The sequence below is a fragment of the Eschrichtius robustus genome, chromosome 20 (assembly GCF_028021215.1).
Source record: "Eschrichtius robustus isolate mEscRob2 chromosome 20, mEscRob2.pri, whole genome shotgun sequence".
NCBI lineage: Eukaryota > Metazoa > Chordata > Mammalia > Artiodactyla > Eschrichtiidae > Eschrichtius > Eschrichtius robustus.
Genome location: NC_090843.1, coordinates 54,387,807 through 54,405,123, shown reverse-complemented (window position 1 = coordinate 54,405,123; position 17,317 = coordinate 54,387,807). Strand labels below are relative to the sequence as shown.

The window sequence follows — 17,317 nt, the reverse complement described above, 5'->3', positions numbered from 1 at the left end:
TGGCCAAATACTAGTCTGAAGTTAAGTCTTTAACCAACACTAATTACATGCTCTAAAATCAAGTGACTGATTTCATTCTTTCCATAGTAAGTTCAAATGTATCTGTGGTAGGGTGTATTTCAACCAATTTAGAGAAACTTAGAACATGTATTTTGAAAATATGGAAACAATCTAAACATCCAATATTAGGGAAATGGCTACACAGATATAAAATTTGCTACTGTAAGGAATTTATGGCATGTATACAATAATGTTATATAAAAAAGAACACAAAATTACACACGATTACAACTATGTTAAAAAATGCACATAAGAAAAATAAACTATCCTCTAAAAACATTTCTTTTACAGTAAACTTACGTAGCAGCCTTCCCAAAATAAACATATTAAAACTTTACCATCTAAATGTTCAAGTATTTCTACATGGAAGTGATTACTGTATGTTTAGTTTTGTTCATATTTTGTTAGATGTATCTTGAAGTATTCTGGAGTTTTTTGATGCTACTGTGGCATTTTTAAATTTCGATTTTCAATTATTCTAGTTTATAGAAATACAATTACTTTTTATATATTGACCTTGTATCCTGTCATTCTGTTACACTGTCATAATTCCAGCAGGTTTTTGTAGATTCTTTGGGATTTTCTATATAGAAGATCATGTTGTCTGCAAATAAAGGCAAGTTCCATTCTTTCCTCCTTTCCAATCTATATGCCTTTTATTTCTTCTTCTTTACTGCACTGGCTAGGCACTCTAATACAAAGGTGAATTTAAGTGGTTGAGACTGGTCATCCTGGCCCTGATTTCCTGAACTCAGGGGGGAAGCACTGCTTTCCACCATTAAGTATTATGTCCACTCTAGGTTTTCCAGACACCTTTACCTTTTATCAGGCTGAGGAAGCTCCCTTCCCAGCTTGTTGAGAGTTTTTATCATGAATGGATGTTGGAATTTTGTCAAATGCTTTTCCTGAACCTATTATGTTTTTTTTGTTGATATGGTATATCACACTGATTGATTTTCAAATGTGGAACCAATCTTGCATTCTGGAATAAACCCTATTTGCTTATGACATATTAACTGTCCTTTCATGAACTGCTGGATTCAATTTGCTTATAATTTGTCAAGGATTTTGCATTTATGTTCATAAATGGTATTATATCGGTCTATAGTTTTTTTTTTTTTGTAGTATCTTTACTCATTTTGATATCTAGTTGTTTCATTTCAACACCAAGAGTTCAGATGAATACTTTACATACTGAAAATAAATAAGGTGTGACCTTGAAGTTCACTTCCATTTAAGTTAATTTTCTTTCCATGCATTCATTAAAGAACACTGAAGCATTTTCCTCTAAAATAAATATACCCAGAATGTGAACTGTGTCTCTTCATAAATGGTAAGCAAACAGAGCATTTTAGTGTTTATAAAAGTCAGGAATTAATGAGAATTTTTTCTTTACTTGATATTTACCTTTTGTATGATTATAAAATAAATGCTCATGATAAAAAACATAATGTACTGATATAAAGGCAATAAAAAATATCCATTATCCTACCAACGGCATGGTTTTTCCATTTTTTCTATGCTCCTTTTAAAAAAGTATGGTGACCGTGTATACTTCATTATCCTGTTTTCCCTTTGCATCTTATCATAAGGATTTCTCCATGCCATTAAAAAACTTATTAGCAAACATTCTTTTAAAAGTAATTCCTAATATTTTCTAAACAAAAGGAAAAACTTTTTCATTATTATAGAAAACATTATAGTGAAAACCTTTGAATAGTGAAAACTATCTGTCCTCATTCTGCAACAGTTAGGTCAGACAGTGATGGTGAAAAAGAATTTTGAGTCAGAAAGTGTAAGCTTTTTAGCCCTTCATATATTCTGCTAAATTGTTCTCCGATAAGACTGTATCAAATGTAATGAGAATGCTTGCTTCATCAAATTCTTATCACCTCTGGGAATTCTCATTTAAAAAGTAAAATATCTTGGCAGATTTGATATATATTTTAACCTGCATTTCTTCTTCTATTAGTAGTGAGGCCAAAGCTCCACTGTCGTTGGTTAGCCACTTTTTCTTCCTCTGAATTGTCTGTTCTCGTCCTGTAGTCCATTCTTCTGTTGAGATGTTACTGTTTTCCACATTTGTTTGAACTCTATATATTAAAGTTGGCAATCCTTAATCTGCTTTATTAGTTGAATGTATTTTTCAGTTTTGTTTGCTGTTCATTTTTCTTAACATTTAAGAACTAATTCTAAATGACAACCAGAAATAACGTTTCAAAAATTTCAATGATGCAATTAAAAAGTCATGAGCTATTCCAAATATCCATCCTCTATCATTTTTCTTAAATTATTGTAGTTCAAATGTTGATAATGTAAATGAATGACTCTAAAAGGAACGTGTTATATTTACTAGATGCACAAGAGAAATTATATAATAAAATTTTAATTTTGTTATAACTATAACATTATCTACAGTTTATTGGGGACTTACCATCTATCCACCACTGTACTGTTATATACATTATGTATACATTACTTCATTTTAATCAAAAGAATCTTATAGATATTTTTAATCCCCCTTCCAACAAATGAGAAATTTGAGCCTTAAACATATCAAGCACTTTGCCCAAGATAGTCACAAAATTACAGAAAATTCTGTCTCTGTGTGCTCCTTTGAGTTTTTTGGAAGGTAGTTCTGTCACAATCATCACTTAGGAATCCCCTAGCTTTACCATAATTGAAGAATGAAAACCACTGGTAGAAACAGGTTTCTTTTCATTCCACAAAATACCCAACGAAATGAGAAAGACTTATGTATAAAAATGAATAGAACAGTATTACTTAAGATAGTAGATGACTGGAAATAAAAATCCAATGGAAGATTTGTTAATGGTGTTGAGGCACTGCTGACAGTGAGTACTCCTTCAGTATTTTAAGCAGTTTCCATGTATTATTTAATCCTCCCCAAAGTCCTGTGACACAGGTACTAATTATCTTCATTTTACAGATGAGAAAAGAGAAGCACAAAAAGTTAATTTGCTCATATCACATAAATCATTAAGTGGGGGGGTCAGGACTTGAACCCAGAGCTTGTGCTCTTGACCATTAACTACTCTATAAAGTCTCCACATATAAGTAAAAAGATCAGTTTAAAATCATTAAAAATGATGATTCATTAGAAACAAAGAAAAGTATTTCTAAAATAAGTTTAATCAAAGAAGGAAGCAAAACTAAATACAAATGCTTTTCGTATGTGTGCACATTAAAGACTAAACGGAAGGGAGAACTTTTACTAGTTGTTGACACATGTGGTATGGTTATAGATAAAACTTTTAAAACTTCCATTTGTAATATTTTAAAGTTGAACCAATAGCTAATTTTAAGATGGCATATTAGCAGTTTTATTTACGCTTTTAGACCACTGCTGCAAAATCAATAGTTAAGACTGAGTTTTCCATCTATTTGATAAGTCTATCTTTACCCCCATGCTTCATGACAGCAGTGCAGTTTTCAGTAGACAAGACCATCATGAAATTAATAAACTAAGTACATGTCTACATAATTTGAAAGACAGCAATATATTAGTGTATTAGGCAATCATCTCAGCCTACAGAAATATGTAATGCAAATAGAATTTAAGACTCTCTTCCAATTACTTTGCAGCCCGACCCATGGATCACCAGCCCACAGGATGAAAGTAAGCCACTGATTTAGAAACTAAAGAAACCACAGAAGGAAAACATACAATCATGTTTAAAGAACAGGTTAAGTATATACATTTAAGTCATGCCTGCGTTTTATGCTGACTGCTGCTATGTGATAAATACAATCTTAGCAATCTACTCACATTTTCTTATTTATACCTCTACAAATGAAACTTAAAATCTAGAACTTAATCTGAAATAAGCTTTAGATAGAGAAACCTACTTAAATTTTTAAAACTACATTTTACTTGTCTTTCTGTACGTGGTTTATACAACTATCACTGTATTGTGTCTGAATCAAAGGAAATTATAAAAACAACTTCTTTCCTGATTAAAAAATATTAAAATGTATATGCTTATCATGAAAATTTTTTAAAATGAGAGAAATACATAACTTCTAAAATGGAAAGCTGCTACATTTCCACACCCCTAGAGAGAATTACTGTTTAGTTTGGAATCAAAACCATCAAGGAGAGTGCAATTTAAATAAATCCTCTATTGAATTTTTTTGTGGAATATATTCACCCCCAGAATTACTAGTTTTGTAATCCTGTATTTTCATCTATCACCTCTGCTAATAAGTAAGGCACATACTTATACTTTAATTCTTCAAGAACAAAAGTTATTCGAGCACTGGGTGACCTATATTTGTCCAATGTTACATTAGTGACACCCAATTTTCTCAAATTCATCAGTGAACTTACTTGGCAGCTTGTCTCTCAGGAGCTACAATGAAATTTTATTCGGTCTTTTAAGGTTTAGAATCAATCACACAGTTTCAAAGAGGCCCTCCTGTTACTCTGCGTAGTTCCTCATTTCAAGATCTTTTCATTTCTTTCACTCAATTAACATTAAAGTTGCTTCTAACAAGTACCCTATTGTATGTCTTTCAATTTTGAAAACACTACCTTAATTGTAGCATCCTCTGAAGCAGAGACCATAACACTGAACACAGGATGGAAAATGACTCGAGTGACTGGACTCCTATGACCACTCAATGCATATTTTTCTGGTGGACGGGGAATCCATTCTTTTGGGTCTCTTTTTTGACCAAGAGGTCCACCCGAAGTAAATTCTTCTTTTGCTTCATTTAGCTTTGATTCTAATTCCATAACCTTAAGAAGGAACACACAGTTATGTACAGATAGATTCTGATAAAAATTGTATATTTTTAAAAACCTGCCTTTATTTTGCATCCATATATGCAGAATAAAATTTCAGTAATTTACAAAGCATTTGTCAGATTTAATTGAAAATGATCTACATTAAATATATCACTAAAATCTTAGTGTGACAAAACTAAAAACTGAGAAAAATTCAATACAATTGTGTCTTAACTCCTTAACTCAAAGAAAAATTTGGAAGGTCCCAGGATACAAATGAGAGGAAGAGTAGGGATCCTATCTTGAGCCTTTCTAATTCTGCCACTCTTAGTAAATTCTTTCCAAACCATAGTTTACATTGTACATGCTAATCAGAATATTCATATTAAAAGCTAACATTACTGAGCATCTATGTGCTAGGCACTTTTCTAAGGGCTTTTTATGGATTAACTCATGTTATAACAATATTATTTATTCTAATTTTGCCTACTAAAAGTATAAATTTTAGGACCAGAATATTACCTATTGCCTTCACTTTACAGATAAAAATAAAAGGTCAGAGATGAAAATGACTTGTCTAAGAGCACACTTTAGTGCTCTTTCCCCAGCATCATATTGGCTCCATGTGTTCTTCCCATCTAAGTGCATAAATGGGTTCTTCAGTACCAATTCCTTGAAGTCAGGGTTGTGTTAGATTCAACTCAGCCAGTAGCCCTGGTTGCATAAATTACCATTTACCAGCAATGATCTGTATAGGTCATAATGCATAGAAATAATAATGCATAGAAATGTATTTTTATTTGCCTTTTCAAGGTTAAATATAATTATTAATTAATGTAAAAGAATAATTTATGTTATGTTGATATTTTCAGTTTATATAATACTTTGAATACAACTTAAAAGAAAAAAAGACTTAGTTACCTTCTTTTGTAATCTAATAACAGATGTCCATTTTTTTTCCAAAAGACCAGCATATTTCTTATCTAATTCTTCATTCTAGAGAAAAAAAAAATGAGAACATTAAAAAAAAAAAAAAGGCAAAAATACAATAGTTCAAGCCATACAAACCATTCAATCTCTAGGCCCAAACGTTACGAAAAATATCCTGATTATATAAATAAATAAATAAAAACATCTGATTATACCAAAAAGGGGGGGGGGAGGGGGAATACTAGGTTTAGTGCCAAGTAAACCACAATAACAAATGATAAGATTTGTGAATAACTGAGGTGACTGTTAACTACTGATACCTAAGTAAAATCCACTCATATATACTATGAATAACTGTAAAAAGTCAAACATACCATATCTAATTCAGCTTCCTTTTTAAAAACTGAATATGCTTCTTCATAGCCATTTGAACGAAGATAATCTGCTATAGCTCGATTTCTGAAAAAAAAAAACAAATTCAAATGACTCCTAATAAACTCTCATTTCTATTTTGAAGAAAGAATATTTTATTTAAAATCTCATAAATCTTAAGACACTCTTTTAAAAGTATTACCTTCCAAATCATACAAGTATTTCACAAGAAAAGGAACCCCTCCCCAAAAGCCTCTAAAACAGTTAACCCTGTCATAGTACATCCTTAAGATTATAACACTGTTCTTGAGCTTTTAGTTATGTTTCTAACGTGTTGCTTCCCTCACAAGCTGTAAGATCAAGACGTGGCTTATATAATTAGTTATCACTTTGTGACAGTAATGAAATTTAGTTTAGGGAGAATTGTTCTGATAAAATTACAATTAGTAAGTATTTTAATATTAGAGACAACTTTATAAATTTATTTATTTTTGGCTGCATTGGGTCTTCGTTGTTGCGCACGGGCTTTTCTCTAGTTGCGGCGAGTGGGAGCCACTCTTGGCTGTGGTGCACAGGCTTCTCATTGCAGTGGCTTCTCGTTGCAGAGCACAGGCTCTAGGCGCACAGGCTTCCGTAGCTGTGGCACATGGGCTCAGTAGTTGTGGCTCGTGGGCTCTAGAGCACAGGCTCAGTAGCTGTGGCACATGGGCTCAGTTGCTCCACGGCATGTGGGATCTTCCCGGACCAGGGCCCGAACCCATGTCTCCTGCACTGGCAGGCAGATTCCCAATCACTGCGCCACCAGGGAAGTCCCTAGAGACAACTTTAAACCATGAGAGTGGGTGAAAAAAAGGCATAAGCTACAAGCTTAGTATATTATCATAGAATGAGAAATTAATTTAGAATTAGAAAGAACTCAAAGGTTAGAGAAGCTGAATTAGCAAATGAATTTCATGCTCTCCTTATATTCTTTGAAGGCAAAAATCAGCTACCTGTCTCCTAAGGCAACCTATTCCAATGTCTCTCAATTTTTTTGAGCCTAAGTCCCACTGTGATAGAAATAGTTGTTTCCTTGGTATTGCCTTTAAAACATTTCAAATTAATTTAAATAATTTAAAAGTTTATACATACACAAGGCTAAACAAACTTTAAATATATAAGTACACAATAAAGTGTGGTTTCCACCACTGACCCGCAATATTCCATCCCAGAGGCAACCACTTCACCAGTGTTTTGTGTATTCTTTCAGTGATAATCTACCTATAACTACATATCCTTGCATGGTCTTCTAGAGATAATTAATACGTGTTTTTAAAACAAACTGCAGTACACTACAGATAATGTCTTACACACAATGTCACATAAACTCATTTAATTTCAGCAATCATTCTTTATCAGATGTAAATCTGCCTCTTTAAAAAAAATATTGTATTCCATTACAGAGATACATATGCTTTCACTACTACAAACAATGCTGCTAGGACTATCCTTGTATAAATGTCAATGCTACTGCCCACCTAATGCTTTAGGAAATAAAACACTCTAAGCAGTACTGTAGAATTGGTGGGACTACGTTTTAATTCAATGGCATGTTAAAAACAAAAAATGGAGAAAGATAATATGGAATTCGAGCAAACACTTCATGTTCCAGGTAATTATTAGCTTACCAAAGATTAAAGTACAATAACTAGGGACTTCCCTAGTGGCGCACTGGTTAACAATCCGCCTGCCAATGCAGGGGAGACGGGTTCAAGCACTGGTCCAGGAAGATCCCACATGCCGCGGAGCAACTAAGCCTGTGCGCCACAACTACTGAGCCTGCGCTCTAGAGCCCGCGTGCTACTACAGAGGCCACGGGCCACAACTACTGAAGCCCGTGTGCCTAGAGCCCATGCTCCGCAACAAGAGAAGCCACTGCAATGAGAAGCCTGCGCACTGCAACAAAGAGTAGTCCCCGCTCACCGCAACTAGAGAAAGCCCACGCACAGCAACAAAGACCCAACGGAGCCAAAACCAAATAAATAAATAGATAAATTTATTTTTTAAAAAAAGTACAATAACTAGTGGAGGGGCCTAATCCCCCAAGTGATGGTATTTGGAAGTGGGGCCTATGTGAGGAGGTCACAAATGGGGTTAATGTCCTTATGGAGAGAATAGGAACCAGGAAGTGAGCCCTCACCAGACACCGAATCTGCCAGTTCCTTGGTCTTGGACTTCCTAGCCTCTAAACTGTGAGAAATAAATCTTTGTTGTTTATAAGGCACCCAGTTTATGATATTTTGTTAGAGCAGTCTAGGAAGAGACTAAGACAAAACAAAAATACATTTTTTAGGACATTTTGATAGCTGTTGTCAAACTGCTCCCCAGAGTTGTAACCAGTTTATACTCCTACCAGCAGTTGCGAATGTCATCCCTTTACCACCTTTACTTTTCAGACATTTGGGTTAGCATTTACTGACTTAAAACAAACAGTTGATGCCCTTTGATTCTGCTTATATAGCTTTTATGAAAGTGTAGATGTTAAATTTTTACGATTCTGCCAGATTTCCAAATTCTATGTGGCCTAACCCAACATCTGTATTTTTAAAAAGATGCTGTGTGGTAAAAGCAATTAGAAAGATATAGGTAATTCCAAATGTGCATAAAACAGGACCTCAAAAGAGTTGTATGTTACATTTACACTTTTTATAAAATGTTAAACCTAATTTAAAAAACAATATTCACTGTCTCTTTTGATCCTAAAACCATCCTGTAGAAAAGTTTATTACCCCTATACTAATAAAACTGACAGACTGATTTATCCAAGGTCACAAAACTAAGATGAAATGAAATAATTTAGGATAATAATTCCAATCAACATTCATTAGGTAGGTGGGGAAGAAACTGGCTAAGTAGGTGGAATGCAAAACCTTCTTCCTTTAACTAGAGTTGTTCCATTTTCATATACTTCCATATATTGTACTTCTTCATAAGTGTTTTAAAAGTGGATCTATACTGCAATTAAAAAAGCCTGACACTCAAAATTTTTTTATTGAAGTAGAGCTGGTTTACAATGCTGTGCCAATCTCTGCCGTACAGCAAAGTGACTCAGTTATACACATATACACATATATATATACATTCTTTTCTTAAATATTCTTTTCCATTATGGTTTATCCCAGGAGATTGGATATAGTTCCCTGTGCTATATAGTAGAACCTTGTTGTTTATCCTTTCTATTTTTTAAAAATTTCTTTCTTTCTTTATTTTCTGGCTGTGTTGGGTTTTCGTTGCTGCAGTGAGTGGGGGCTACTCTTCGTTGCGGTGCAAGGGCTTCTCACTGCGGTGGCTTCTCTTGTTGCAGAGCATGGGCTCTAGGCATGCGGGCTTCAGTAGTTGTGGCACACAGGCTCAGTAGTTGTGGCTCACAGGCTCTAGAGTGCAGGCTTAGTAGCTGTGGCGCACGGGCTTAGTTGCTCCGCAGCATGTGGGATCTTCCCAGACCAGGGCTCGAACCCATGTCCCCTGCACTGGCAGACAGATTCTTAACCACTGAGCCACCAGGGAAGTCCTGTTTATCCGTTCTAAACATAATAGTTTGCATCTACCAACCCCAGACTCCCAGTCCATCCCTCTCCCTCCCCACCGTGGCAACTACAAGCTTGATCTCTATGTCTGTGAGTCTGTTTCTGTTTTGTAGATAGGTTCATTTGTGCCATATTTTAGATTCCACATGTAAGTGATATCATATGGTATTTGTATTTCTCTTTCTGACTTATTTCACTTAGTTTGATAATCTCTAGTTGCATCCATGTTGCTGCAAATGGCATTATTTCGTTCTTTTTTACTGATGAGTAGTATTCCACTGTATATATGTACATCTTCTTTATCCATTCATCTGTTGATGGATATTTAGGTTGTTTCCATGTTTTGGCTTTTGTGAATAGTGCTGCTATGAACACAGGGGTGCATGTATCTTTTTGAATTATAGTTTCGTCCAGGTATATGCCCAAGAGTAGGATTGCTGGATCATATGGTAATTCTATTTTTAGTTTTTTAAGGAACCTCCATACTGTTTTCCATAGTGGCTGCACCATCTTACATTCCCACCAACAGTGTAGGAAGGTCCCCTTTTCGCCACACCCTCTCCAGCATTTGTTATTTGCAGAGCTTTTAATGATGGGCATTCTGACCAGCCTACACACAAATTCTTGAAACCAAGAATGACTCATACTTTTAACCACTAAGCTTTTGTTTTGGTAACTGACTAGATCTGGGAGATGGGAGAAAATAGTTGATTTACAAGTTTCTGGTAGATGGTAATAACATGTACTTGGACAGGAAACAGGAGAAGAGGAGGAAGGAAAAAAGGGGGGGGGGCAAGAATATAATCAGTTCAGTTTTAAACCTTTTGACTTGAAGTAGCTATAAAGTATTTAAGTAAAGATATATGATATAGGAGGTAACTGAATATACAGGTCAGAAGCTTTAAAGATCGATCTGACGTAAGGAAAGGATTTAGGAAAATTAGTAAACAGGAAGTAGTGATTCAAACCATGTAAGTGGTGAAAGACACTTTGGATGAAGGTATATAATGGGAAGAAAAAAGGAGACTAGAAAGTAAATGATGGAACCTTGACAGATACCAATAATTAAGAAGCCATTAGGGAGTGAAGAAGCCTAGTATGAGAATTAAGAGATGCCAGCAAGCCAATGGAGAAGGGAGTTTCAAAGAAATGGAAATGGCTAACAATGACAAAGATCTGAGAGAGGTCAAGTAAAGTCTAAAAAGTGTCCAAACAATCTGGCTACCAAGAGGTCCCTGCTGACTTTAGCAAGTGCAGTTCCAGAACTTAAAGTAGCCTCAGTATTCCACTCCACAGTAAGGCTTCAAACGAGCACTGTAAAATACTGGAGTTGGGGAGGAGCAGTGAGATTCGAGAGTATCAGGGATGCATTCTCTTTCTATCTAATGAAGGTTAAATGGTAACAGTATTACTTGTTAAGAGTTTAGAAAAAGAGCTATTACATAGCATTAAAATATCATAATACTGACCTACCAAAGAGCAAGGGATATATACAAAAATATGGCAAATAAATTAAAACTGAAGTTTAAGCAAGTATGATACCATTAGGGGTAGTACAACATACTGATGATGTACAAAGTCTACAACCCAGGGCCAGACTAGTCTAGTCAATTTTATTTCCGCATCAAATACAATTTAGTCAGACCTCTTAGTCACACTTCTAACCACAATGTCAGGTGAGTGGTGTTGACAGAGTCAAAAAACTTAAGTCAGGTTCCCATGGCCAGATAACTTTGGCACTACTGCCCCTGTTACCTCATCACTCAATATCTAAGCTAACTATCTGATCCAGAGAATGTGGAACCTCTAACTCAGGCAAGGTGTACCACCATCACTTAAAGTAAGAATAAATAAGACTGAAGAATCTCTTGGTTCTAACAGCCTAAAAGGTGCTTCTAGAGTTTGCTACTAATTTCAATTGTTGACCTAGAGTTGATTTTCATCAGTTTTATTAGGATGGAAGATTTATCCCCTTGGAAACAAGTGGACATCAAAGCACCAGTTTATAATAATCTCTCAAAGAAACTTCATACACATGAGTTAAATAAATCTACTAAGCCTTAGGAGATGAAGAAAAACAACTATCACTAGAATCAAAGAAAAATTCATGCAGAAGTGCAACAGGTCATTCTGAGTAGAACCAAAACCAGTAACCCCATGCAGAATCAGAGAAAATGGTTAAAATCAAAAGAACGAACTGAGATGAAGGACTTTTATGTATGAACAAACAGAATTGGTTAGACAGAGTTTAGACTTACATATGGAATAGTACCACATTGGACATATTCTACTGCTGTCCTCTGAAACTACTACAATAACAAATGAGATTTTGTTTGTTTTTCTAAACTATTTCAAGTTTATTAAAATGCAAGGATTATATTCTAAGCATTTTAGCTGACTTCTTACACTCTCTTCATTGTTCTTATATCCCTAGGATAATTTTTGTAGCTGTGGTATCAGTCATAACATAATATGACTACTACCATAGTAGTACATACAACATAACACTACCAATCCATACACACCCTCACACTCTTATAAAGGGAGATAAGAGTTTCAAAAGTTTTTCTAAATGCTATGAACTGCTAGTTAAACAAAAACAACTCTAAAAAGATTGGATAGCACCAACAATAAAAGCAGAATACTTCAGGGTCCCCTGCATCTCTTACGAATATAAATTGAAGCAGAGGGAATTACAGAGCATGCGTTACAGGAGACTGAGATGGAAGCTCTTTTTCACAGGTAAAGAAACTGAGGCTCACAGAGCTTAACTGATTTTTTTGGCTAATAAATGGTGAAGCTGAGAATCAAAAATTCAGCCTTTTGAAACCAAAATGACAATAACAGTATTTCTTCAAATTGTGTACTCTAGCATTCTAAGGTTGAATAAAAATGTTCTAGGAATTCTATAAATAGTTAAATTTTATTGTTTATATGAGGAGAAACAAGGTTAAGTCAGTAGCTGACAAACAGATGTTTTCTTACCAGGCCCATCAGAAAAGATACACTGATCTCACATATTCAAGAATGAGGAAAGCAATGGAGTTAATGTGCACTGTTCTGAAAGTCTGCAGTGGCCCAATGACTGTGGGATGTCTGCAGGGTTAGGAGGGCACACCACTAAGATAATGAGAAGACCCAGCAGGATCAAACATACAAGTTCACACCCCCAGAAGTACATCATCATCATCAGCCCTGTTCCAGAAGACAACCGTCACAACACCCCAGGCTATGCCATTTTAGACAAACACCAAGATGAACTACATAGTCCTGGGGAAGATGTGAATAAAGTTCATTTCAAGTGCAGAGACACTACTGCAGGTCATTCCATAAGCTGCTGCCATAGGACATTAACCAAGTCTTAGACAGGTAGGTAACATGACTTCTTAAATATGCTACAGCCACCCACTGAATCTCTGGGGAAAGGGGAGCACTGATATGATGAGTTCCTGGCCATAGGTCTTACACCTCTCCAACCTTATGGGCCCTGACAAAGGGTTACAATGATCATCCTTCATCATCACACTTGATACTTACTCCAAAAGGGTAGTCCAGGATTCACCTACTACCAGTCTTGGGACAAGTATAAGCACAGCAAGAGGTTAAAATGAGACCTTATTCTGGCAGTGATGAAGTAAAGGAAAATAAAATTTGGGTGAGCCAGGGTGAGTGGACCTTTATCTTCATCATTAAGCAAAAGAATATGCGCCTGGTATACTAGCCTGTCAGTTACCATTTCTCTTCAGCAGGGATCTGGGTCTGAGGTAACATCCACCCCTCACTCTCCATACCACAGCAGCAATAAAATGGTATATAAGTATACCATGTTGGATTTCTTTTAAAAAGGCAAAACCAAAAGCATGAACACACAAAAAAGCATTATTACTTTTCATTCTCATATTTAGACGAAACTTTTTGAGTAATGGAATGACAAAGCAGAAGGCACCACTGAACAGTTCAGTTTTGATCCTCCCCCTTGTTTATGTCTTCTTCTTTACTCTTTTAATCTGTTAAGAAAAGTAACCTTACAATAACGTAAATGAAGGTGTGATTATGACATCGCTTCACACTAACTGGGCCAGCCTCCCAATTATGTTGTTTCAAATTAGTGATACGCATGTGTATTACTGACTGACATTAAAAAGAAGTTGCGGGCTTCCCTGGTGGCGCAGTGGTTGAGAATCCGCCTACCCATGCAGGGGACACGGGTTCGATCCCTGGTCCGGGAAGATCCCACATGCCGCGAAGCAACTAAGCCCGTGCGCCACAACTACTGAGCCTGTGCTCTAGAGCCCGTGAGCCACAACTACTGAGCCCACGTGCCACAACTACTGAAGCCTGAGTGCCTAGAGCCCATGCTCCGCAACAAGAGAAGCCACCGCAATGAGAAGCCCCTGCTCGCCGCAACTAGAGAAAGCCCACGCGCAGCAACGAACACCCAACACAGCCAAAAATAAATAAAATAAATAAATTTATTTAAAAAAAAAAAAAAAGAAGAAGAAGTTGCATGGCCTAGTATAAAAGTAAGAGGTCAGCAACGTCTCCACGGGAGGGATATTTTGCCTCAGTTCGATATAACTCGCAACTTTAAAAACATTTTCTCCCTTTTCCTCTAACTTTAAATTCTATAGTAATTGTAGATATTTATTTTATTTAACTGTGAGATCCATTTAGATCCATTCCTGTAAAAAATTATTTTGCATACTTAAGAAACCCGTATGGAAAAGTCGGGCTGTATGATAAGAATAGCCAATATAACTGTCATGTGTTGAAAAGTTTGAAACGTTTACATTTTTAAATGTAAAGCAAAATTTCACTATAAAACAAGGGAGGAAAGAAAAAAAGGGAATGCGGGAAGAGATGAGTGTCTGTTATAGTCCCAGCTTCATACTAGGGAATATAAAAGAGGATTAGGTTGTGGTTCCTTGCCTTCCAGGGACTTATAAATCTATTGGAGGAGCAAAACCAAAGTTACCAAAGGGTGTGAAAACTAATTCGAAAAAGAGACAAATGAGACTGAATAGAAGAATCTTTTTGTAAAGGCAAGATATGAGTTGGGCCTTAAAGGAAAAAGAAACAGTAAGCATTATAGGCAGGGGACTGAGGAGGAGAAAGGGAATGAGAATGGTACATGATGAAGATCTCAATGTATATCTGACCAAATTCTTCAACATTCTTTTTTTTTTTTAATTTTTATTTATTTTTTTATATTTCTGGCTGTGTTGGGTCTTCGTTTCTGTGCGAGGGCTTTCTCTAGTTGGGGCGAGCGGGGGCCACTCTGATTTGGGGGGAAATCATCTGTTCCCAGTCTTGGTCCTTGCAATCAGGTGTGGTTCATGCTTCTGCCTGGGGGAGCAGGCACATGACCCAGGTCCGGCAGACACATATCAGAATGAGCTCTTCTCCCTCACTACATGGACCGGGTCAAGGAAGAGCACCTCATTCAAGCTGCTCCACTGAGAATCAGCTGAGACTTTCACTGGGAAAGAGGCACTTTTTTTTTTTTTGAAAGTCTTTTACTTATTTATTTATGGCTGTGTTGGGTCTTCGTTTCTGCGCGAGGGCTTTCTCTAGTTGGGGCGAGCGGGGGCCACTCTGATTTGGGGGGAAATCATCTGTTCCCAGTCTTGGTCCTTGCGATCAGGTGTGGTTCATGCTTCTGCCTGGGGGAGCAGGCACATGACCCAGGTCCGGCAGACACATATCAGAATGAGCTCTTCTCCCTCACTACATGGACCGGGTCAAGGAAGAGCACCTCATTCAAGCTGCTCCACTGAGAATCAGCTGAGACTTTCACTGGGAAAGAGGCACTTTTTTTTTTTTTGAAAGTCTTTTACTTATTTATTTATGGCTGTGTTGGGTCTTCATTTCTGCACGAGGGCTTTCTCTAGTTGCGGCGAGTGGGGGCCACTCTTCATCGTGGTGTGCGGGCCTCTCACTATCGCGGCCTCTCTTGTTCCGGAGCACAGGCTCCAGATGCGCAGGCTCAGTAATTGTGGCTCACGGGCCTAGTTGCTCCGCAGCATGTGGGATCTTCCCAGACCAGGGCTTGAACCCGTGTCTCCTGCACTGGCAGGCAGATTCTCAACCACTGCGCCACCAGGGAAGCCCCTTCAACATTCTTGATTTTAAAACAGTCCTTAAAAATGGAAAGGTCTTCATTAACATTAAAAAAGATCTCTTATTCTTTCGACAAAATTCAACACCCATTTATGTTAAAAACCCTCCAGAAAGTAGGCATAGAGAGAACTTACCTCAACATAATAAAGGCCATATATGACAAACCCACAGCCAACATCGTTCTCAATGGTGAAAAACTGAAACCATTTCCACTAAGATCAGGAACAAGACAAGGTTGCCCACTCTTACCACTATTACTCAACATAGTTTTGCAAGTTTTAGCCACAGCAATTAGAGAAGAAAGAGAAATAAAAGGAATCCAAATCAGAAAAGAAGAAGTAAAGCTGTCACTGTTTACAGATGACATGATACTATACACAGAGAATCCTAAAGATGCTACCAGAAAACTACTAGAGCTAATCAATGAATTTGGTAAAGTAGCAGGATACAAAATTAATGCACTGAAATCTCTTGCATTCCTATACACTAAAGATGAAAAATCTGAAAGAGAAATTAAGGAAACACTCCCATTTACCACTGCAACAAAAAGAATAAAATACCTAGGAATAAACCTACCTAAGGAGACAAAAGACCTGTATGCAGAAAACTATAAGACACTGATGAAACAAATTAAAGATGATACAAACAGATGGAGATATATACCATGTTCTTAGATTGGAAGAATCAACATTGTAAAAGTGACTATACTACCCAAAGCAATCTACAGATTCAATGCAATCCCTATCAAACTACCAATGGCATTTTTCACAGAACTAGAACAAAAAATTTCACAATTTGTATGAAAACACAAAAGATCCCGAACAGCCAAAGCAATCTTCAGAAAGAAAAACGGAGCTGGAGGAATCAGGCTCCCGGACTTCAGACACTACTACAAAGCTACAGTAATCAAAACAGTATGGTACTGGCACAAAAACGGAAATATAGATCAATGGAACAGGATAGAAAGCCCAGAGATAAACCCATGCACATATGGTCACCTTTTCTTTGATAAAGGAAGCAAGAATATATAATGGAGAAAATACAGCCTCTTCTACAAATGGTGCTGGGAAAACTGGACAGCTACATGTGAAAAAATGAAATTAGAACACTGCCTAACACCATACACAAAAATAAACCCAAAATGGATTAAATCACGGCAAGATTCTTTTTGACCCAGCTCCTAGAGAAACAGAAATAAGAACACAAATAAACAAATGGGACCTAATGAAACTTAAAAGCTTTTGCACAGCAAAGGAAACCATAAACAAGACCAAAAGACAACCATCAGAATGGGAGAAAATATTTGCAAATGAAGCAACTGACAAAGGATTAATCTCCAAGATTTACAAGCAGCTCATGCAGCTCAATAACAAAAAAACGAACAACCCAATCCAAAAATGGGCAGAAGACCTAAACAGACATTTCTCCAAAGAAGATATACAGATTGCCAACAGACACATGAAAGAATGCTCAACATCATTAATCATTAGAGAAATGCAAATCAAAACTACAATGAGAT

At 36.5% G+C, this 17,317-nt stretch overlaps 1 protein-coding gene across 3 annotated transcripts in view; it reads right to left on the bottom strand.

Annotated features, from left to right (window-relative positions):
- Positions 1-17,317, bottom strand: part of PAFAH1B1 (platelet activating factor acetylhydrolase 1b regulatory subunit 1) — an 81,524-nt gene that overhangs the window by 12,424 nt on the left and 51,783 nt on the right. For all 3 annotated transcript variants that reach the window (XM_068529590.1, XM_068529591.1, XM_068529592.1), the window contains exons 3-5: positions 6,115-6,199; positions 5,732-5,806; positions 4,616-4,822 (exon numbers count right to left, since the gene is read on the bottom strand). In XM_068529590.1, the coding sequence (XP_068385691.1) occupies positions 4,616-4,822; positions 5,732-5,806; positions 6,115-6,199 (367 nt within the window). The remainder of the gene's footprint in view (positions 1-4,615; positions 4,823-5,731; positions 5,807-6,114; positions 6,200-17,317) is intronic.